Here is a 25,914-nt window from a genome sequence, read left to right as displayed (position 1 = left end):
GGGTCAGGTACATGTATGTATCGATGGGCCGAAATCAAATTATCTATTGGGCCGAGTTGCTTGTTATGATAATTGGGCCGAAAAGTATTAAAGGGCCGTAAAATTTCTGCTGGGCCAAAATAGAATACAGGTTATATAATATTTAGATACGAGTTATAACAGAAAAGCTGAGACACTGTATTGGTTAATGGTGTTTATTGGTGAGCGGGAGGTCGCAGGTTCGAGTTCGGGAGGGGCATTTTTATTTTGGAAACCTATTCTTCAAAGGTAGTATCATCACTATTATTATTATTATTATTATTATTATTATTATTATTATTATTATTATTATTATTATTATTATTATTATTATTATTATTATTATTATAGGTATTAACATATAACATTTTATTATTAGTATTATCATTATCATTATTTTAGTATTATTATAACTATTATTTTAACAAACAAAAGATATTTATATTAAATATATATATATATTATTCTACATATATCATGACTAAATTAATATTACATGCTATTTTTCTTTAAAATGTTATTATTTATAATAATCAAATATTAATTAATATACATAGCATATATAATATATTTTTGGATATATATATAATCATATAGGTAAATGTTAACTTTAAAATATTATATAATATTTGTAATATATAATATACATTAAAATACTGTAATAAGAATTTAATATATATTATATATAAAATAGTTACAATTAAACTATTTATTAACATGACATAAAAATTATTAAAGTATTAATATATAAACTTGTTTGATTGTACTTAAGTGTTTTAATATATATAACCGATATAGGTTCGTGAGTCCGAGGCCAACCCTACATTTATTCAAATGACGTCATATGTATTTTTACTACAAAATACAGTATGGTGAGTTTCATTTGCTCCCTTTTACTCTTTACGTTTTTGAGCTGAGAATACATGCAAATGCTTTATTAACTGTTTTACAATATTTATATGCGTGAGTTTCATTTACCGTTTTACCCTTTATATTTTTGGGCTGAGAATACATGCGCAATTTTTATAAATGTTTTACGAAATAGACACAGGTAATCGAAACTACATTATATGGTTGAATTATCGAAATCGAATATGCCCCTTTTTATTAAGTCTGGTAATCTAAGAATTAGGGAACAGACACCCTAATTGACGCGAACTCTAAAGATAGATCTATCGGGCCCAACAAGCCCCATCCAAAGTACCGGATGCTTTAGTACTTCGAAATTTATATCATGTCCGAAGGAGGATCCCGGAATGATGGGGATATTCTTATATACAAATTGTGAATGTCGGTTACCAGGTGTTCACCATATGGATGATATCTTTGTCTCTATGCATGGGACGTATATTTATGAGAAATGAAAATCTTGTGATCTATTAAAATGATGGAAATGATTATTTATGTTAAACTAATGAACTCACCAACCTTTTGGTTGACACTTTTAAGCATGTTTATTCTCAGGTGTGAAAGAAACCTTCCGCTGTGCATTTTGCTCATTTTAAGGACAATACTTGGAGTCGATCATCGCTCTGGAATCAAAGGTTGATGACTTCGTCCGGATGGATTAGGACGGGTCTTCACAGTTGGTATCAGAGCTGGTTTAATGCCGTTTATTAGCTGGTTAATCGTAGAGGGGGTTCTCACAGTGTAACCTGTGACGAAGCATTGGCTCTTACTCCTCGCGGTCCCTATTAGGGTTGGCTGTACGTTGCCGAGAGGTGGGCCGTAAAATCAGTGTCTGAGGTACACTCCGTGGTCACCAGGCGGTTAGCTGGGAAGGCACTGAGTGGGATGTGTCCCCACTGTATTCACAGTTGGTATCAGAGCGGTGGTCTTAGCGAACCAGGTCTGCATTAGTGTGTCTAACTGATAAGTCGTTAGGATGCATTAGTTATTCTGGACTTCGGCCGTGCCTGCATGTCAAAAGTTTTGCTTATCATTAGTGTCGAAAGTATTTGTTTATCATCCTTAAAGTCTAGACACATCTTACTGCCTCTATTGCCTAGATAGTGTATAGACAAAACTCATATCTTAGCATATCTGCTAATTCATATCTTAGCGTATCTGTTACTGTTACCTTTGCCTGACAGTTTCTGTAGATCCCTCCGTAACTTATGGGATTTTAGTATTATATATGCATATGTAAATTATGTATTGCAGGGTACTAATCTACATCCTATAATCTATTTCTTATCGAAAATCCTTCATCTGATCGTACGAGATGAATCCCTCAACCAGTTCGAGTCCCTCAGATTTCGATAGCTAATCCGATAGTTATTCCGACAACTATTCCAACATGGATGTTCACCTAAGCTCCGGAGGCAACGTCACCAGAATGAATCAACCAATCAATCATCCTCAATTCATCTGATGGGTTCGTAGTCGACTTAACCGATGGAGACGAGAGGAAGGCGATCCTTTCCACCCACCAACCGAATTCACCTCTCGGTGAAGAACCAGAAACACTTACCGGCGAACCTGTTCGAAACACCAATTTCTCTCTCAGAGTATCTCACCACGACTAAATCAGAACTCAGATTCTAAACCTTATTCATCCGCTCGTTTCGACCGACAATCATCCCGGAATAATAGAAGAAGTCAATGAACTTCGCGCTCGAGTAATCAATCTGGAGAATAAGGTGCAAAAATTACCAGCTTCAACAACATCACCGGCACCAACAGTACCATCAATAACAACACCAGTACCATCAACAATCCATGCCTCGATGTCTCATTCTATACCTTGAATACAATTATCGTTCTATGTATCATTCTACATCATTTATCTTCGTTCGACATGGCGATTATGTAATCTCTAATATTTTAGAGATTATATATTCTTGTTCCAACAGTAAATCAAATGAGTTTAATATCATATTGACTCATTAAATCCATGGTTACATCTGAAGAAAATATATATGTATATATGTTTTCATAAAGATTGTAATTAAAAATTCTTTCGTACAAACTGATAATGGTGAAAATATTTTAACGGGTAGGTAATACCCGAGGAATATTCTGATTTCATATTAATAAGTTATACTGTACATTCTTCGAAGCTGATTCAACAGTCGTTTACTATCCTACTTACATCCACCGATATACAAATCCGTTCACCACAACATAGCCATATTCATCCAATTTCATATTGGGATTTTGATTTATCAGAATCCAACAAGTGGCATAATGAAGAAAACGTTTGACAAAATAAAATTTGTTAGAAACAAACAAATTAACTATGAGAAATTTTCTTAAGAATCCACGCTAACTGTTCCTAACTAATTGTTCCTAGCTAACTGATTACATTTTATTTATCGCAATTTAATTATCGCAATTTACATTCTCGCAATTTTATTTATCGTCATTTAATTTCTGTTATTTACTTTACGCACTTTATTTATCGTTATTTAAATTCTGTTATTTATTTTACGCACTTTAAATATCGGGACACGTATACAAGGTTTTGACCTATCATATCGACGCATCTATATATATTATTTGGAATCACCATAGACACTCTATATGCAGTAATGATCGAGTTCTCTATACAGGGTTGAGGTTGATTCTATAATAATATATATACTTTGAGTTGTGATCGAGTCTGAGACATGTACACGGGTCACGATACGTATTAATTAATTCGAATATTATATATTAAACTTCATATGAATTATTGGACTGTCAACTGTGGACTATCGACTGTGGACTAATAAGATTGGACAATTAAAATGAATTAAAATATTGATTATAATATATGAAACTAAATAATTCTTCAAGTTTGCCACTTGATTTCATCTTAAACTTCATTTGTATCTTGACGATTATAATCTGCGTTCAAATCTTTCATGATTCTCGAAAACACCTCAATCGAGAGGATAAACCAACCGCACTTCATCTACGGGAAGGAAAGATTGATGCATATAGTTATACACCTGAAAACTCTCAGAAACTGAGTAAACGTTTAACGCGCAACTATGCTAATTCCTTTAACGTTATTATTACCGAAAATAACTTTTCAAAATCTCTTTTCAAATTAGACAACTTTGTCACAGCTCCAGCAAGTCAACTTCGACCTTTCGTTCGAAACAACCTTATTATAACCTTGATTTATATGCGTGCTCTTTTATTGTTACCAGGGAACCTTTTATTATATTCCACCATATTACTAGCAGATGTACCAGCAACCTCGTCGCTCCTTGGTTTAAAACTCTCCGACAAATCACTAAATTTATCTATTGAAGTCTCATCATGTACTCATCCGCATCTTGTAACAAGAATTGTCATACCAATTACTGAGAATCAGAAAATCTGTATTGTGAGTCTCACAACGTTTCCACATCAACAGTTAAATGTATAACATTTATCTCTTAAAATTATGATCTTTCATTCTGAAAGTCTGAAGAGAACCCAGTCTGCAAATCAATACTCTGAATGTTGAAAAAGTTGAATGAAGCAGCAGAAACCGTAGACAAACATAAACGACCTTAATCATCGGAAGTTTGATGATAAAGAATAGCATGTTGGAAAAGCTCAGAAAAGTTGGAACTGGAAAACGGATTGAGCTAATCATGAAAGAGATCAATGACAAATACAAGGACCATACCCTATATTCAAAGAATCCGGATAATTCTGAATCCGATGAAACCTTCAATGAATATCTTGCTCCGTACTCATGTTAAAATCTTGCGGAAAATTTTTCTTCATCAACCATCGAACTTAGAAATTCCAAAATATCATCATGAATATCTTCGATATTTCTGAAGATATTTTTATAAATATTCTCGTCCGAAATTATTTATCTCTTAGTGCTATCAGTGTTACATCATATAGAAACTGTTAGTTTCTATATTATGTAAACTTTCGAGCTTAAAATATGAATGTTATTGAAGTAATGTTGGGAACTGATGCATGAGTTAGCATAATATAGTGACACTTGATCAACGTGATTATATTACAGTAAGTCATGTTGAGTTTCTAATGGAACATGATGATTCACAGACCCTACCGTCATCATGTGTCATGTTACATAACTCTTTCATTCTGCTTAATCTCTGAACATAACAAGAAATTATATTCTTGATAGTTCTATTCTTCTGTGATGTTGATAAATTTGAAAATCAAATCGTGCTATCATGTACCTTCGTGCTTCGAACGTTATAATCATTCGAAACTTTATACCTACGAATTCTGGACCATTATTCGCTTGACTTAGAGGTCGAGAGAAGAATAAAAAGGCAAAGAGCTCCAAATTATAAGAGAAGATATAAAGCTCAATCAAAACCCGGTGGTTACAAACCGTGGATATTAATACGAATAACAACATAAAGACATGGTATAATTAAGAATAGTATCACCCTAAGGTTATATTAAAGTAAACAAATTTTCTGGTGGAAGATTGAAAAGAAGGATGACAGAAATGATAATTAGGAAAATATCAGGGTTTATAATTGGATTAAGCATTTTCATAATCTTTTGAATTTGGAGATTGTATAGAAATGGTGAGAATAAGGGAACGGAAGAGTTTAATTTATAATGGAAATATCAGACAGAGTAATCGAGGTAGATCACCGTATTTAATTTTAGAGATCTTAATTTCCTTACCCGTCGAAGAATCAAATCTTTTAGATTTCGAAGATTTTCTTCAAATCCCTTAAATTTCGGAAATCCACCGTGACTACATCAAAAGATAAATCTCTATCTCGATCTTTTGTGGCAGCTTCACTTGTACGCTTCACATAATCGAATTGTTTTGTCTATATTAATCAATGAGGATAAAACTCTATTTATCAACTCATATTCGTCATGAAAGCATTTTTATTGTTAGCCATGACCACCTCACTCAAATTTCGGGACGAAATTTCTTTAACGGGTAGGTACTGTGACGACCCGGAAATTTTCGACCAAATTTAAACCTAATCTTATTATGATTTCGACACGATAAGCAAAGTCTATAATGTTGAGTCTCGAATATTTTGGAACTATGTTCATATATTCAATTGACCTTCGACCATTCCCGACGATTCACGAACCACTAATTGTAAATAGATATGTATGTATATATATAAATAATAATTGAAAGTATAATTGGAAATATTGAATATTGTTGTTATGAAATATGATATTATAATAATAATAATAATTATTATTATTTAAAACATATCTATATATACATAAAAATATATTAAAAATAAATATTAAATGATTGTAATACTTGTTTGATGTTCCGATTGATATTAATCAAACTAAATTCAAACTTATGTAATTCTAAAATACACGGTGATTTGAAAATGAGTTTTATAAATTTTAGGCTTATTAATAATATATTTAGATGTTGTTTGTCAAATTTTAAAACTTTTTATATTTTACTTGGGGGTTGGGAGTGAATAATTAATGTAATTTTTATTTAATAGTTAATGACAAAATTTTATACCATAATGACCTAAATAAATAAATAAACTTAATTTAAAATTTTGGGATTTTTTTTCCGAAGACTTTTATCCGCCACTGATTTATCAACGGAGCACAAATTTCAGTCCGTGAATGAAATAGTAGACGACGGCTAACTTAATCACACGTTTTATATTTAAATTATATTATAATTATTATTATATTATAGTTACCACTGTGCCTAATTGATTGATTCTTGAGATTACTGTTCTTAATTGAAACTATATGTATCCACATGCATATGCATACAAAGAAGCACATAAATTTTCAACCAGTGTTTTGTACTGTAACATTCTCTTACTTATATTATCTATATGTTATGAATCATCAACCATCACTTTATAGATCAATTTCAAAAACCCACTACCTTTCTGTTATACGTTTTAATTGACAACTTGATTCCATTAGATATATTTATTATTTATTATTATATTATAAATATCTATGTATCCATCTACTTCATCTGTTTTTGATTACTAACACAAGCATGCACCTAATTCCATTTTCTAATTCCCTACCACTTCTAGATATATTATCCCACTCACATTATATATAAATATATATATATATATATATATATATATATATATATATATATATATATATATATATATATATATATATATATATATATATATATATATATATATATATATATATATATATATATAATATAATATATAATATATACATATATAACTAATCAAAATATCATCTTTATATATATAACATCCATTACATATGGAGATTGATAGAAACTTAACAACTTCTTTTCTTCTTCTTCGATAAACCATACCGTCACCACAATCACCTTCTACGACCACTTCAACATCAATCCACCGTCTCTATTTAACAACTAAAAACCTCCAACACCCACCTACATCGCCCATATACCGCTGATCACCACCACTGTACCACCTCCCTTCTATATCGTGAACCACCACCATTAATTATAAATGACAAATTGCTGCAGTATACCTTCTGTTATTTTTCGTTCAACACCCAACACGAAACCTCCAATTACTATCACCATGATATCACCTTGAACCACCACAACCACCATATACAAAACCATTGTTAATTTTTTTTTTACCGTCACACTCCACAACGACTACTGCAGTATTATTTTCTGTTCAGCTCGTTGTCCATTTTTTTTCATGATGTTCCTGCTGCCACTCGTGTCTGTTTGCAAGTTAGTCACAAACAACCACCTTGCTTTTATTATTATTATTATTTTTTTCCTTCGAAACCCAAAACCTGCTAACAATGGGATAGTTAATGAAAATGGTGAACGAGGAGAAGGGCGATGATGATGGAAATATGGTGACGATGATATATGATGATGATGGCGATAATGAATAAACAGTGATGAAGAACGATGATGACGTGATCATGGTATGATGCATAATTACGATGATGATGATGATCAAGGATGTGAAGTGATGATGATTAAAGATGATGTGCAGCGATCATGACGATAAATAATTGTTGGTATGGTGAGGTTATAAAAGTCGATACCTTCATCAATCTATTTATTATTTTATGCAAAGTAATATTAGATTACCAACTTGTATGTTTAGGTAAACTAGTGGACTATGACATATGATGAATATGATTGATGTTAGGTGATAAAAAGTTTGATGATGATAATTAAGGATTAGTGATGATAAATCGGTTAATATAAGATATATGAATAAATGTGCAAAATATTACAAGAAGTAAGAAATGGAGCAGTGGTCAGGAGAGTGTTTGCTAAACAAGAGGTTGTGGGTTCGAAACTAGGCGACTGCATATACATATATATATTTTTTTTCAGTTGTTGGGTCAGGTACATGTATGTATCGATGGGCCGAAATCAAATTATCTGTTGGGCCGAGTTGCTTGTTATGATAATTGGGCCGAAAAGTATTAATGGGCCGTAAAATTTCTGCTGGGCCAAAACAGAATACAGGTTATATAATATTTAGATACGAGTTATAACAGAAAAGCTGAGACACTGTATTGGTTTAGGGTGTTTATTGGTGAGCGAGAGGTCGCAGGTTCGAGTTCGGGAGGGGCATTTTTATTTTGGAAACCTATTCTTCAAAGGTAGTATTATTATTATTATTATTATTATTATTATTATTATTATTATTATTATTATTTATATTATTATTATTATTATTATTATTATTATTATTATTATTATTATTATTATTATTATAGGTATTAACATATAACATTTTATTATTAGTATTATCATTATCATTATTTTAGTATTATTATAACTATTATTTTAACAAACAAAAGATATTTATATTAATATATATATATATATATATATATATATATATATATATATATATATATATATATATATATATATATATATATATATATATTATTCTACATATATCATGACTAAATTAATATTACATGCTATTTTTCTTTAAAATGTTATTATCTATAATAATCAAATATTAATTAATATACATAGCATATATAATATATTTTTGGATATATATAATCATATAGGTAAATGTTAACTTTAAAATATTATATAATATTTGTAATATATAATATACATTAAAATACTGTAATAAGAATTTAATATATATTATATATAAAATAGTTACAATTAAACTATTTATTAACATGACATAAAAATTATTAAAGTATTAATATATAAACTTGTTTGATTGTACTTAAGTGTTTTAATATATATAACCGATATAGGTTCGTGAGTCCGAGGCCAACCCTACATTTGTTCAAATGACGTCATATGTATTTTTACTACAAAATACGGTATGTTGAGTTTCATTTGCTCCCTTTTACTCTTTACGTTTTTGGGCTGAGAATACATGCAAATGCTTTATTAACTGTTTTACAATATTTATATGCGTGAGTTTCATTTACCTTTTTACCCTTTATATTTTTGGGCTGAGAATACATGCGCAATTTTTATAAATGTTTTACAAAATAGACACAGGTAATCGAAACTACATTATATGGTTGAATTATCGAAATCGAATATGCCCCTTTTTATTAAGTCTGGTAATCTAAGAATTAGGGAACAGACACCCTAATTGACGCGAACTCTAAAGATAGATCTCGGAATGATGGGGATATTCTTATATACAAATTGTGAATGTCGGTTACCAGGTGTTCACCATATGGATGATATCTTTGTCTCTATGCATGGGACGTATATTTATGAGAAATGAAAATCTTGTGATCTATTAAAATGATGGAAATGATTATTTATGCTAAACTAATGAACTCACCAACCTTTTGGTTGACACTTTTAAGCATGTTTATTCTCAGGTGTGAAAGAAACCTTCCGCTGTGCATTTTGCTCATTTTAAGGACAGTACTTGGAGTCGATCATCGCTCTGGAATCAAAGGTTGATGAATTCATCCGGATGGATTAGGACGGGTCTTCACAGTTGGTATCAGAGCTGGTTTAATGCCGTTTATTAGCGGGTTAATCGTAGAGGGGGTTCTCACAGTGTTACCTGTGACGAAGCATTGGCTCTTACTCCTCGCGGTCCCTATTAGGGTTGGCTGTACGTTTCCGAGAGGTAGGCCGTAAAATCAGTGTCTGTGGTATGCTCAGTGGTCACCAGGTAGTTAGCTGGGAAGGCACTGAGTGGGATGCATCCCCACTGTATTCACAGTTGGTATCAGAGCGGTGGTCTTAGCGAACCAGGTCTGCATTAGTGTGTCTAACTGATAAGTCGTTAGGATGCATTAGTTAGTCTGGACTTCGGCCGTGCCTGCATGTCAAAAGTTTTGCTTATCATTAGTGTCGAATGATAAGTTAATTATTTAGTTTTCTTAATATTGAAAATGTTTTACGATATAGATGAAACCTTTTAAAGAATGATTTTGAATATAACTAATTCTGAAAAACTAAATTATATTTATTCGATTTAGTTCAAATATATGAAAGCGTTCTTCGAAATAATAGATTTTTATTATTACAACGTTTCGATAAAAAGATGTGAATGTAATTAGTTTTAGAGAACTATAGTTATTCGATTTAGTACGTACACGTTTTTCGATATAATATAATTTGATTGTTAAAATGTTTTTATGGATTTTCAATGATATGAAAATAAAAAATATGATAAAATAAAGATTTCTAATGAGCACCAAAAGACTACAATATTTCATCTCAAGATTGCAAGTTAAAATGATGGAAATCACTAAACCTGCGCACTTGCACGAGAAAAATCATAACTAAATCATACTGACTTGAAAAAGGGTGATTCCGGTGTCCAGACGTCCGTAACTCAAAAATCTACAACTTTTGTGAAGATACCATACGCGGATCGCATACCTATCTATGTGAAACACGTAATGTTTTAAAAGATTACACGAGAAGTGTAATCTTTACGCGAAACGTGTTATTTCTGTCGACATATTTGAGGCGGCTACACTGTGTAACACGTTTATTATTATTATATTATTATATTATTATATTTATATTATTATATTATATATATGTATATATATATATGTGCATATCGTCGAACAACATACTCACAAACATAAATTTTTATATTACTCTGTATCTATACTCCGCATCAATTTATTTTTATTTTTATTTTTCAAAACGGGTTTTCAAACCGTTTTAAACTAAGAAAATTATGGGTTATAGCTATGGAGGTTATGGGTATTGCTTGGGGGTTATGATCATGAGTCAAAGGTCAACCAAGTGTTTATCATCTCCGTTGCGTCTACATACTTTCCTGCAATATTGAATCACAATATTGATACGTGAGCATTCATATCTTGTCTTTTAAAATATTAATAGTGTATCCATGTCTAGTGCTCGAATATATATATTTATGCATGCTTGTATACTTTAATTTTGTAGTTAGATAGTTTGTGATGAATCACGAATTTGATACATATGCTACTGATATAAAGTATATGATATGCATGTTTTTGGAAAGCTGGCGAAAAATTATTAACTTTTCATTTAGAAATCGCGTGATTTCGATGAACGGATTAAAAGATATGGTCAACTGAATTATGTTTGATGTTAATTGAAATTGTGTTTGAAATTGTAAATTAATATTTAAACAACTTGTCTATGAGATTGATAAATTGGATTTTTAGATATTACTAATCGAGTAAATGAATTTCTATATAAGGCATGTCTCGTTAGGTAAACAATTGTCAAAATTAACTGTCTTATCAGGTTTTAAAGCTTTATAAACACTATAATCTGATTTTACAAGTATTGGAAAACTATGTGAAATAATAAAATATTTTCGATTGCCATGATAATTCAAATATAATATAGCTCCTGAAATAAATAATATTTTGAGTTTGATAAACTATAAATTCGTTCAATTATCAAAACTTATACTATGATAATAAACATGAATAGATTTAAAGATCATATTGGGTCAGGTTGACTTTTGAGATGACTTTTGTTAACTTTTACATGTCAGTCGCGAGCATTAGGATTGTGATACACTATGACCCAATCTAGCTTATCAGACATGTATTAACCAACATATGTTCTCTAGGTTGAGATCTATGGTTAATTTTTCATTCTGAGTTTCGGTCACTTTTTTGTGAATGACCTTATGTGCTGCTAAGGTGAGTTTTATTTGCTCCATTTTTAATTGCTTTTGCAATCTATATTTTTGGGCTGAGAATACATCCACTTATTTTAAATGCTATGGATACAAGTACATACTAAATTCTACAGCGAGTTTGAACCGAAGATCCCTTAGCTTTGGTAACTAGTAACTGCTGGTTATAAGAACTGGTGGGTGCGAGTAGTTATATATGGATCCATAAGGCTTGACATCCCCGTCTGTTCCAGGTATAGAAACCCTAGCCTGAACTATAAAACAGAGGTATGCTATTTGAGTTTAGTACACGTTGGATTGCGTGTATTGTACATGTTGGTTGCATGTATGTTAAAACATGGGTACTTATTATATAGACGTTAAAGTTTAGTTATCAGGGTGCTCAATCTTGTAGAATATTTTGATAAACGTTTCTGGATGAAACAACTGAAATCTTGTGATCCACCTTTATATACAGATTATTCGCAACATTAAAACTATGAACTCACCAACCTTTGTGTTGACACTTTTACGCATGTTTATTTTCAGGTTTCTAGAAGTCTTCTGCTGTTTGCTTATACGTTATACAAGCTATGTGCATGGAGTCATACATGCTTTATTCAAGAAAACTTTGCATTCACAAAATCATCACCGTGTATCTTATTTTGACTGCATTGTCAACGGATGTAGTATTGTAAACTATTATATACGGTAATTGTCCTTACGTAGAAATCATCAGACGTCGAAAACCTTGGATTTATATATTCATTTATGGTGTGCCTTTTCAAAAGAATGCAATGTTTACAAAACGTATCATATAGAGGTCAAAGCATCACTATGAAATCAATGAATGATGTATTCGTCCAAAGGGATTTGGAAGGATCGTCACAGTTGGTATCAGAGCTTGAGGTCATAGGGAACCAGAATTTTCATTAGTGTGTTTAACTGGTAATTGTTTTTTTTTTTTTTTTGGATAAAGAGGGACAAGCCCCCGGAAAAAATCATTTATGAAAAATATAAAAATGTACAATTACAACGGGTATTCCCGAGGGGGTGTTTTTAGTGTACATCCCAAACTTGGTATACCAAAATGCTATAAGGTAAACCTAACAAACTATACATAACAAAGTATGGACTAACAATGTAAATCCTCAAAACAAAATTACTAAACGAGGGACTAGATTTGCAAAATAACTGCATCTGCATTCCAGGACTAGTCCTGCAAAACCACTGAATCTGCACTATATTTACACTTTCAGTCCCTGCAGACCAAAAATTCCATAAAAAATAATTTGAGTCTGCCATAATGAAGAACCTCATAAACCAACTCCAAAACCTCAACTTTATCATCAATATACACCCATAAATCCCAATAATCCATAACAAAATCACCAAAAACCTATCCTGCTGCTGCATTATATCAATTAAATCCCAAGAAATGAGCCAGAAATCCAAGATATGAATCAAACAGTTCCCATTTATAAGCAGAACTACAATGGGCCAAAAAATAAAAGTTGCAAAATTAATAACATCCTTTATGCACTTTAACACCCCATGAACAATCCCAGTAATACTCTTGATCATCAATAAACATGAAACAATCTTGAAATCCATTTTGAGATTCACGAACCTTCATAGTTGACCAGAAGTCCAACCTGGTCAACATTTTGAGAATTTATAATCCTTTGACCAAATTGAAACTTCCATATCATCACAAACCATAAACCAAACTTATTGCACAATACAAACCACCATAGAACCCTTTGACTGCAAAAGTCAACCTTCATCCTAAACCCTAAATACCACCACATGTTTAAGCCTAAAACCCCACTCCTCATATAAACATAACATATCATCCTAAAATCAATGACATACCATAACAACATAAACCGGCAACCAATCACACTATCAAGAACAAGAGTTTGACCCGAGAAAGTCAAACTAACCCATCTGTACTCATAATATTGCAGCAGCAGGAACCCTAATCCACCAACAAACATATCCCAAACCAAAATGGCCCCACCCAAGGATGTACTGACACAGACCTCTGAACCTAGACTCTGTGGGCCCCAGAACAGAAGTAGGACCCACGTATTACCATTTTTATGCTAGTAATACACCCTTTGGTAGCCTGAGACCTGCATATGGATCCTTAACAGCCTTCCACACCATTTTTTATTAACCCTAAAGGCCTGTTTCACCATACACACTCCCATCTCCCCTCCAAGAAAAGGACAAAGCTCAACAATCAGCATTACAGAAAAAGTGAGACTTATTATGACCCACCTTATCACTCCTTTAAAAAGAACATATGTATAAAACCCATACATATGCACTAATGTCTCCAATCCTATGCACCTGTGGCCATTTTTTATTATATGACACAACTTTACTAGCTTATGAACAAGTAAAAGCCAGTTGTTTATGCAGAAATGAGACTCAATACCATGCCACATGCTAAAATGACCTACCCAAATCACCCTTATCACTCCATTAACCCAATTTATGAGACATGACAGACCTCTAGACCAAGATCCTATACACAAAAGGTGTAATGATTGATGTACACCCTTAAGGCCACTAATTTTATGAATGTGACCTTTATGGCAGCCTGAGACATATACAAGGATCATAAACAGCACCCTAAACAACCAATATACATTTCGTACCCTTGGTGCCTGTTTCACCCTATATATTCCCATCTCACCTCCAAAAAACAAGCTAAGCTCAACAAAATAATACCAGGAAAAAGTGATACTTATTTTGACTCTCCTTATTACTCCAGTAAAAAGAATATGAATCAAACAGTTCCCATTTATAAGCAGAACTACAATGGGCCAAAAAATAAAAGTTGCAAAATTAATAACATCCTTTATGCACTTTAACACCCCATGAACAATCCCAGTAATACTCTTGATCATCAATAAACATGAAACAATCTTGAAATCCATTTTGAGATTCACGAACCTTCATAGTTGACCAGAAGTCCAACCTGGTCAACATTTTGAGAATTTATAATCCTTTGACCAAATTGAAACTTCCATATCATCACAAACCATAAACCAAACTTATTGCACAATACAAACCACCATAGAACCCTTTGACTGCAAAAGTCAACCTTCATCCTAAACCCTAAATACCACCACATGTTTAAGCCTAAAACCCCACTCCTCATATAAACATAACATATCATCCTAAAATCAATGACATACCATAACAACATAAACCGGCAACCAATCACACTATCAAGAACAAGAGTTTGACCCGAGAAAGTCAAACTAACCCATCTGTACTCATAATATTGCAGCAGCAGGAACCCTAATCCACCAACAAACATATCCCAAACCAAAATGGCCCCACCCAAGGATGTACTGACACAGACCTCTGAACCTAGACTCTGTGGGCCCCAGAACAGAAGTAGGACCCACGTATTACCATTTTTATGCTAGTAATACACCCTTTGGTAGCCTGAGACCTGCATATGGATCCTTAACAGCCTTCCACACCATTTTTTATTAACCCTAAAGGCCTGTTTCACCATACACACTCCCATCTCCCCTCCAAGAAAAGGACAAAGCTCAACAATCAGCATTACAGAAAAAGTGAGACTTATTATGACCCACCTTATCACTCCTTTAAAAAGAACATATGTATAAAACCCATACATATGCACTAATGTCTCCAATCCTATGCACCTGTGGCCATTTTTTATTATATGACACAACTTTACTAGCTTATGAACAAGTAAAAGCCAGTTGTTTATGCAGAAATGAGACTCAATACCATGCCACATGCTAAAATGACCTACCCAAATCACCCTTATCACTCCATTAACCCAATTTATGAGACATGACAGACCTCTAGACCAAGATCCTATACACAAAAGGTGTAATGATTGATGTACACCCTTAAGGCCACTAATTTTATGAATGTGACCTTTATGGCAGCCTGAGACATATACAAGGATCATAAACAGCACCCTAAACAACCAATATACATTTCGTACCCTTGGTGCCTGTTTCACCCTATATATTCCCATCTCACCTCCAAAAAACAAGCTAAGCTCAACAAAATAATACCAGGAAAAAGTGATACTTATTTTGACTCTCCTTATTACTCCAGTAAAAAGAATATATGCATTAAAACCCTGCATATACACCAAAGTCTCCAATCCTATGCATCTGCAGACCATATAATTTTCCTTTTTTCTAAATATGGCTTATGAAACAATATAAGCCATTTATTCTTTATTTTTCCAGAAATGAAATGACACAATGCAGATGCTAAGTCTACCCATTTCCACCTTATATCTCCAAAATCCCATTTGATCTCCCCAAAATGAAATGACAGACTCAAATACACACCCTTTTTATGACAGGACACAGGTTTGACCAAAACCCTAATAATGAGATTAGGAATTTTAAAAAGGGTAAAATAAAGTAAAAAATTAAAAAATGACTCCAACCTTATTTCTCCCAGGGTTTTCAATCTAGTGCTAACCTCCAGCATATTAATAATGAATTTTTTATTTTTTCCACCCAAAACCCTAATAGATAATCCCATATACCAAAACACAGACTCAATGGTGACCCATATGACCCATAACTCTTTTGTTTCACCACACACACACCCAGACTCATATATAACAGACCCAATATGCACAAGACTAACTAATGGGATTATCACTACCCATGACCACCTTATAACTCCAACCCAAACCAATCCACCCATAAGATACAGTATCCACCAAATCCAGAAACCACCATACATGCTTTTTTGGCCCATCATTTTAAACAGAAAGCTGAGAATCCCCACCATCATCAAAACTGAAATTCCAGACTTTAGCTGCACTGTGAGACTGCATAGACTTTCTCACATGCAAACCCATCAATCTAAGTCTGACAACTTCAAATACCCTTTTTGCAATCACCTCATAAGTAGAGCTATCATTTTTAAAAGTTCTAGCATTTCTCTCCTGCCACAAGTGATAAATGACAGCAGAGAACACCAACCTCCTAATGATACTCCAAATCCCCTTATTACATACAGTACCAGCCATGGCATTTACAACATCATTCCATTGATTAGAACCATATTCAATTCTATCAATGATCCCATCCAAACCAGCTTTGCCTCTAAACCATCTCCATATAGACTTAGCAAATGAGCAACCAATTAAAAGATGATCATGAGACTCCTGAATTTGATTACATAAATAACAAACTTCACCACAAGGCACATCCCACCACTCCAATCTATGACCGTATTTGTTAGGATGCATTAGTGAGTCTGGACTATGACCGTATTTGTTTTTACCGAGTTTTGCTTATCATTTCTTGTTAGAAATTACATACTTATCATTCTTAAGTCTAGACACATTTTCCTAGATTTATTGCATACATAGTGTACAGACAAATTCAAATCTTAGCATATCTATTATTGTAAACTTTTCCTAACATCTTTCGAAAATTTCTCCGTAATTTATGGGATTTTGGTATTATATATACATATGTAAATTATGTGTTGAAGAATACCAATCTAAGTCCTATAATCTATTTCATATCAAAAATTAATTCCCTGATTATACAAGATGATCACGTATCTAGTTCAAATTCCATAGATTCCGATAACTATTCCGACATAGATTTCCACTCGAGCTCCGAAAGCAGTGTGACCAGAATGGATCAACCAATTAGCCATCATCTATTCTGGATGAATTGGGGATTGTTCATAGCTTACTTAATCATTGGAGACAAGAACAAGGTGATCCCTTCCATCCACCACATTCCCCTCTTGGCGAAGAACCTGAAGCACTTACCGGCGAACCTGTCCGAAACACCATTTTCTCTCTCATTTCCAGAGTGTCTCGTCACGATTATATATTATCTCAAATTCTAGACCTTATTCACCCGCTCGTCCGAACCAACAATCATCCCGGTGTAATAGAAGAAGTCAACGAGCTTCGCGCTCGGGTAGTGGCTTTGGAGAATATGTTGCAAAGATTACAAGCACCAGCAGCATCACCGGCATCAACAGTACCACCGATAACAACACCAACAGTACCATTATCACCACCAACAACAACCGCATCGCAAACCTTAACTTCACAATTTGTACCTTGAGCATCAACGTCATACTCACCATAGATACAAAGGAGTACCAACAACAATAACCGATGAAGTATTGATTCATAACTTCATTGGAGAAATATTCTACGGCGATTATGTAATCTCTAAAGTGTTAGAGATTATCTATTCTAGCCGTAACCGTAAATCAAACGAGTGGACCGAAACAATAGAAGGAAGTGTAGAAACCCTAAACGGAATGGTGCACGATTTACAAGCTAGACTTTTTTTACCAACAGCATCAACAGTACCGTCAGTATCACCAACACCGGCAAAACCTGTAGCACTACAAGTTCCGCTAATTCCATAATCACCAAAATCATCATAAATCAACAACACGTATATTGTATCAACGAGTTATGAAGTATTAACTCATTTCCCCTGGAGAAATTATATGTATATTTAATATATATGAATTTTGAAATAAAAATAATTCTTTTCATACTAAGCTATTACGTGTGAATCTTAACTACTCGGTTAGTTCATGTTATTAATATGCTATGATGTACATCCTTCGTTAATGACTTAAACAATCATTAACTATAATCTCTGCTTCGACTTAATAGATTCCATTTCATAAAAAATCAAGTGTATTATTCAAATACATGTTTGATTTTACACTTTCATTTTCGATGTACTCGAAACTTTTTAAAAAACATCATTCGTACCTTGCGAAGTTAGCAAGAGTTCCATAAGCCCCAACATGATTCACTTAGGAAATATCAATAAAACTGAATAATGAAGTATTGATTACATTAGTGAAATACTCCGCGAAGATTATTAAATCTTTAATGTTTTAGAGATTATTCATTTCTAGTTCCAGCTGAAAATCAAATGAGTTTAATATGATATTAACTCATTAAATCTGTATTACATTTGAAGAAAATATACATACTAATATTTTCATAAAAATTGTAATAAAATTCTCTTGTACAAAATATTATTTGTGAAACTTTTAACGGTAGGTAATACCCAAAAGATATATAAATTCACAAATAATATGTTACATTCTTCGATTTTGATTCAAAAAATCATCAATTATACTCACTACTTTCACAACGATATACATTCTTTTCTAGAAATCAAAACAACCATTCGCATTCAAATTTGATTACATATTCTGATTTTGAAAAATCAGAATCCAAGCCAAGATTTAACAGAAAACATCACTCTTAGATTCTTATATCTTTCAAAGCTATACTTTGACTTCAAAACTGTGCTAGAACATCACTTCTACTCATAAACCCAGAAAAAAAAAATTATATCATACAAAATTCTAGAACATCATATATATCATGACAGTTACAATCTTCATGCAAACCCTTCAAACTTTTGAAAACACCTCGGATTGATAACCGACGATTCGTTTATGATAACTTTGAATGCTATGAAGCAGTAAAAACTGTAAACGACCTTATTAGCTAAAAGTTTGATGATAAAGAATAGTGTGTTGGCAAAGCTCAGAAAAAGAGAAGGTTTGGAACTGGAAAACGGATTGAGCAAACCATGAAGGAGGCTGTGGACAAATCACAAAGACTAAACCTGCCTTCAAAGAATCCAAATGTTTCAGTATCTACTGAAGTCATTAACGAATACCTTAATCCAGACTCTAAACCTTTACGGACAAATCTTTTTTATCATCTTTCGATATTAGAAATTCTAAGATATCATCGTATCTTTCATTATAAATATCCTCGATATTTCTGTAGATTTAGTACGGACACATTTTTCAATATGCATCATATCTTTCATTATAGTTATTCGATTTAGTACGGACATCGTATCTTTCATTATAGTTATTCGATTTAGTACGTACACGTTTTTCGATATAATATAATTTGATTGTTAAAATATTTTAATGGATTTTCAATGATATGAAAATAAAAAATATGATAAAATAAAGATTTCTAATGAGCACCAAAAGACTACAACATTTCATCTCAAGATTGCAAGTTAAAATGATGGAAATCACTAAACCTGCGCACTTGCACGAGAAAAATCATAACTAAATCATACTGACTCGAAAAAGGGTGATTCCGGTGTCCAGACGTTCGTAACTCAAAAATCTACAACTTCTGTGAAGACACCATACGCGGATCGTGAAATGTCCCGTTCATATTGATTATAAACGTTCCATATTAATTGATTTCGTCACGAGGTTTTGACCTCTATATGAGACATTTTTCAAATACGGCATTCATTTTTAAAAAAACCACAACCTTTATTTTATCGATAAAGGTTTAAAAAGCATTACGTAGATTATCGAATAATGATAATTTAAAATATACCATTTACACACGACCATTACATAATGGTTTACAATAAGAATATATTACATCAAAAATAAGTTTGTTGAATGCAGTTTTTACATAATATCATACAAGCATGGACTCCAAATCTTGTCCTTATTTTAGTATGCAACAACGGAAACTCTTAATAATCACCTAAGAATAAACATGCTTAAAACGTCAACAAAAATGTTGTTGAGTTATAGGTTTAACCTATATATTATCAAATCATAATAATAGACCACAAGATTTCATATTTCAATATACATCCCATACATAGAGATAAAATTCATTCATATAGTGAACACCTGGTAACCGACATTAACAAGATGCATATAAGAATATCCCCTATCATTCCGGGAAATCCTTCGGACATGATATAAACGAATTCGAAGTACTAAAGCATCCGGTACTTTGGATGGGGTTCGTTAGGCCCAATAGATCTATCTTTAGGATTCGCGTTAATTAGTAGATCAGTTTACTAATTCTTAGGTTACCAAGCAAAAGGGGCATATTCGGATTCGATCATTCACCTATATAATGTAGTTTCAATTACTTGTGTCTATTTCGTAAAACATTTATAAAACTGCATGTATTCTCATCCCAAAATATTAGATTTTAAAAGTGGGACTATAACTCACTTTCACATATTTTTACTTCGTCGAGAAGTAAGATTTGGCCACTGGTCGATTCACGAACCTATAACAAATATGTACATATATATCAAAGTATGTTCAAAATATATTTACAACATTTTTAATACGTTTTACTGTTTTAAATTTATTAAGTCAGCTGTCCTCGTTAGTAACCTACAACTAGTTGTTCACAGTTAGATGTACAGAAATAAATTGATATATATTATCTTGAATCAATCCACGACCCAGTGTATACACATCTCAGGCTAGATCACAACTCAACGTATATATATTTTTGGAATCAACCTCAACCCTGTATAGGTAACTCCAACATTACTGCATATAGAGTGGCTATGGTTGTTCCAAATAATATATATACATGGGTCGATATGATATATAAAAATATTTGCATACGTGTCTATGGTATCCCAAGATTACATAATATATTAGAATACATGTATAATACAATATAAGTTAGATAGGATATTATTTGTATAGAATTGTTACAATATTTCCTGTAGCTACAACAATCAAAAAATATCCAATCCTGTTTTACCCATAACTTCTTCGTTTTAAATCCGATTTGAGTGAATCAAATTGCTGTGGTTTCATATTAAACTCTATTTTATGAATCTAAACATAAAAAGTATAGGTTTATAGTCGGAAATATAAGTTACAAGTCATTTTTGTAAAGGTAGTCATTTCAGTCGAAAAAACGACGTCTAGATGACCATTTTGGAAAACATACTTTCACTTTGAGTTTAACCATGATTTTTGGATATAGTTTCATGTTCATAAGAAAAATCATTTTCCCAGAAGAACAACTTTTAAATCAAAGTTTATCATAGTTTTTAATTAACTAACCCAAAACAGCCCGCGGTGTTACTACGACGGCATATATCCGGTTTTACGGTGTTTTTCGTGTTTTCCGGGTTTAAATCATTAAGTTAGCATATCATATAGATATAGAACATGTGTTTAGTTGATTTTAAAAGTCAAGTTAGAAGGATTAACTTTTGTATGCGAACAAGTTTAGAATTAACTAAACTATGTTCTAGTGATTACAAGTTTAAACCTTCGAATAAGGTAGTTTTATATATATGAATCGAATGATGTTATGAACATCATTACTACCTCAGGTTTTGTGGATAAACCTACTGGAAATGAGAAAAATATATCTAGCTTCAAAGGATCCTTGGATGGCTTGAAAGTTCTTAAAGCAGAATCATGACACGAAAACAAGTTCAAGTAAGATTTCCACTCGAAATAAGATTGTTATAGTTATAGAAATTGAATCAAAGTTTGAATATGAGTATTACCTTATATTAGAAAGATATCTTACTATAAATAAGAAAGATTTCTTGAGATTGGATGATCACTTTACAAGATTGGAAGTAAGCTAGCAAACTTGGAAGTATTCTTGATTTTATGAAACTAGAACTTATAGAATTTATGAAGAACACTTAGAACTTGAAGATAGAACTTGAGAGAGATCAATTTGATGAAGAAAATTGATGAATGAAAGTGTTTGTAGGTGTTTTTGGTCGTTGGTATATGGATTAGATATAAAGGATGTGTAATTTTGTTTACATGTAAATAAGTCATGAATGATTACTAATATTTTTGTAATTTTATGAGATATTTCATGCTAGTTGCCAAATGATGGTTCCCCCATGTGTTAGGTGACTTACATGGGCTGCTAAGAGCTGATAATTGGAGTGTATATACCAATAGTACATACATCTACAAGCTGTGTATTGTACGAGTACGAATACGAGTGCATACGAGTAGAATTGTTGATGAAACTGAACGAGGATGTAATTGTAAGCATTTTTGTTAAGTAGAAGTATTTGATAAGTGTCTTGAATTCTTTCAAAAGTGTATAAATACATATTAAAACACTACAGCTATACATTTTAACTGAGTCGTTAAGTCATCATTAGTCATTACATGTAAATGTCGTTTTGAAGCCTTTAGGTTAACGATCCTGTTAAGTGTTGTTAACCCATTGTTTATTATATCAAATGAGATGTTAAATTATTACATTATCATGATATTCTGATATATTAATATATCTTAATATGATATATATACAATTAAATGTCGTTACAACGATAATCGTTACATATATGTCTCGTTTCGAAATCAATAAGTTAGTAGTCTTGTTTTTATATATGTAGTTCATTGTTAATATACTTAATGATATGTTTACTTATCATAATACCATGTTAACTATATATATATATATATATATATATATATATATATATATATATATATATATATATATATATATATATATATATATATATATATATATATATATATATATATATATATATATATATATATATATATATATATATATATGACATCATATAGTTTTTACAAGTTTTAACGTTCGTGAATCACCGGTCAACTTGGGTGGTCAATTGTCTATATAAAACCTATTTCAATTAATCAAGTCTTAACAAGTTTGATTGCTTAACATGTTAGAAATACTTAATCATATAAATATCAATTTCGTTTAGTATATATAAACATGGAAAAGTTCGGGTCACTATAGTACCTACCCGTTAAATAAATTTTGTCCCAAAATTTTAAGCAGTTGGAGGTGTTGACGTATCTTCTGGAAATAAGTGCGGGTATTTCTTCTTTATCTGATCTTCTCGTTCCTAGGTGAACTTGGGTCCTCTATGAGCATTCCATTGAACCTTAACAATTGGTATCTTGTTTTGCTTGAGCCTTTTAACCTCATGATCCATTATCTCGACGGGTTCTTCAATGAATTGTAGTTTTTCATTGATTTTAATTTCGTCTAAAGGAATAGTGAGATCTTCTTTAGCTAAGTACTTCTTCAGATTCGAGACTTGAAAGGTATTATGTACATTGGTGAGTTGTTGAGGTAATTCAAGTCGGTAGGCTATTGGTCCGACACGATCTAAAATCTTGAATGGTCCAATGTATCTTGGATTTAGTTTCCCCTGTTTACCAAATCGAACAACGCCTTTCCAAGGCGAAACCTTAAGCAGTGGTAACTGTTGTGTTAGGAAAATTCTGCTAATGGTAGATGTCGATCCCAACTGTTTCCAAAATCAATAACACATGCTCGTAGCATGTCTTCAAGAGTCTATATCGTCCTTTTGCTCTGCCCATCGGTTTGTGGATGATAGGCAGTACTCATGTCTAGACGAGTTCCCAATGCTTGCTGTAATGTCTGCCAAAACCTTGAAACAAATCTTCCATCCCTATCAGAGATAATAGAGATTGGTATTCCATGTCTGGAGTCGACTTCCTTCAAATACAGTCGTGCTAACTTCTCTATCTTGTCATCTTCTCTTATTGGCAGGAAGTGTGCTGATTTGGTGAGACGATCAACTATTACCCAAATAGTATCAAAACCACCTGCAGTCCTTGGCAATTTAGTGATGAAATCCATGGTAATGTTTTCCCATTTCCATTCCGGGATTTCGGGTTGTTGAAGTAGACCTGATGGTTTTTGATGCTCAGCTTTGACCTTAGAATACGTCAAATATTCCCTTACGTATTTAGCAACATCGGCTTTCATACCTGGCCACCAAAAATGTTTCTTGAGATCTTTGTACATCTTCTCCATTCCAGGATGTATTGAGTATCTGGTTTTATGAGATTCTCTAAGTACCATTTCTCTCATATCTCCAAATTTTGGTACCTAAATTCTTTCAGCCCTATACCGGGTTCCGTCTTCCCGAATATTAAGATGCTTCTCCGTTCCTTTGGGTATTTCATCCTTTAAATTTCCCTCTTTTAAAACTCCTTGTTGCGCCTCCTTTATTTGAGTAGTAAGGTTATTGTGAATCATTATATTCATAGCTTTTACTCGAATGAGTTTTCTGTCCTTTCTACTCAAAGCGTCGGCTACCACATTTACCTTCCCAGGGTGGTAACGAATCTCAAAGTCGTAATCATTCAACATGTCAATCCACCTGCGCTGCCTCATATTCAGTTGTTTCTGATTAAATATATGTTGAAGACTTTTGTGGTCGGTATATATAATACTTTTGACCCCATATAAGTAGTGCCTCCAAGTCTTTAATGCAAAAACAACCGCGCCTAATTCCAAATCATGCGTCGTATAATTCTGTTCATGAATCTTCAATTGTCTAGGCGCATAAGCAATTACTTTCATTCGTTGCATTAATACACAACCGAGACCTTGCTTTGAGGCGTCACAATATATCACAAAATCATCATTCCCTTTAGGTAATGACAATATAGGTGCCGTAGTTAACTTTTTCTTTAACAATTGAAACGCTTTCTCTTGTTCATCTTTTCATTCAAATTTCTTCCCTTTATGCGTTAATCCAGTCAAGGTTTTTGCTATTCTGGAAAAGTCTTGGATGAACCTTCTGTAGTAACCAGCTAGTCCTAAAAACTGACGTATGTGTTTCAGAGTTTTCGGGGTTTCCCATTTTTCAACGGTTTCAATCTTTGCTGGATTCACCTGAATACCTTCTTTGTTCACTATGTGACCGAGGAATTGAACTTCTTCCAACCAAAATGCACACTTTGAAAACTTAGCGTACAGTTTTTCTTTTCTCAGCAACTCTAGCACTTTTCTCAAATGTTCTTCGTGCTCTTGATCATTCTTCGAGTAAATAAGTATGTCATCGATAAAAACAATGACAAACTTGTCAAGATATGGCCCACACACTCGGTTCATGAGGTCCATGAACACAGCTGGTGCGTTAGTCAATCCAAACGACATAACTATAAACTCGTAATGACCGTAACGCGTCCTAAAAGCAGTCTTTGGAATATCATCCTCCTTCACCCGCATTTGATGATA

General features: G+C 32.6%; 1 protein-coding gene across 1 annotated transcript; it reads right to left on the bottom strand.

The window, feature by feature from the left end:
* Positions 1-16,827: 16,827 nt before the first annotated feature.
* LOC139847384 (uncharacterized) lies at positions 16,828-17,319 on the bottom strand. The gene has a single exon (XM_071837054.1). It carries the CDS (start codon positions 17,317-17,319, stop codon positions 16,828-16,830), a length of 492 nt encoding a protein of 163 aa, XP_071693155.1.
* Positions 17,320-25,914: the final 8,595 nt, after the last annotated feature.

The sequence above is a fragment of the Rutidosis leptorrhynchoides genome, chromosome 5 (assembly GCF_046630445.1).
Source record: "Rutidosis leptorrhynchoides isolate AG116_Rl617_1_P2 chromosome 5, CSIRO_AGI_Rlap_v1, whole genome shotgun sequence".
Classification (NCBI taxonomy): domain Eukaryota; kingdom Viridiplantae; phylum Streptophyta; class Magnoliopsida; order Asterales; family Asteraceae; genus Rutidosis; species Rutidosis leptorrhynchoides.
This window is presented reverse-complemented; position numbering and strand designations above follow the sequence as displayed.

Excerpts from the sequence above, each read along its gene's own strand:
- LOC139847384 (XM_071837054.1), bottom strand. The coding sequence starts at position 17,319 with ATGCATCCTAACAAATACGGTCATAGATTGGAGTGGTGGGATGTGCCT.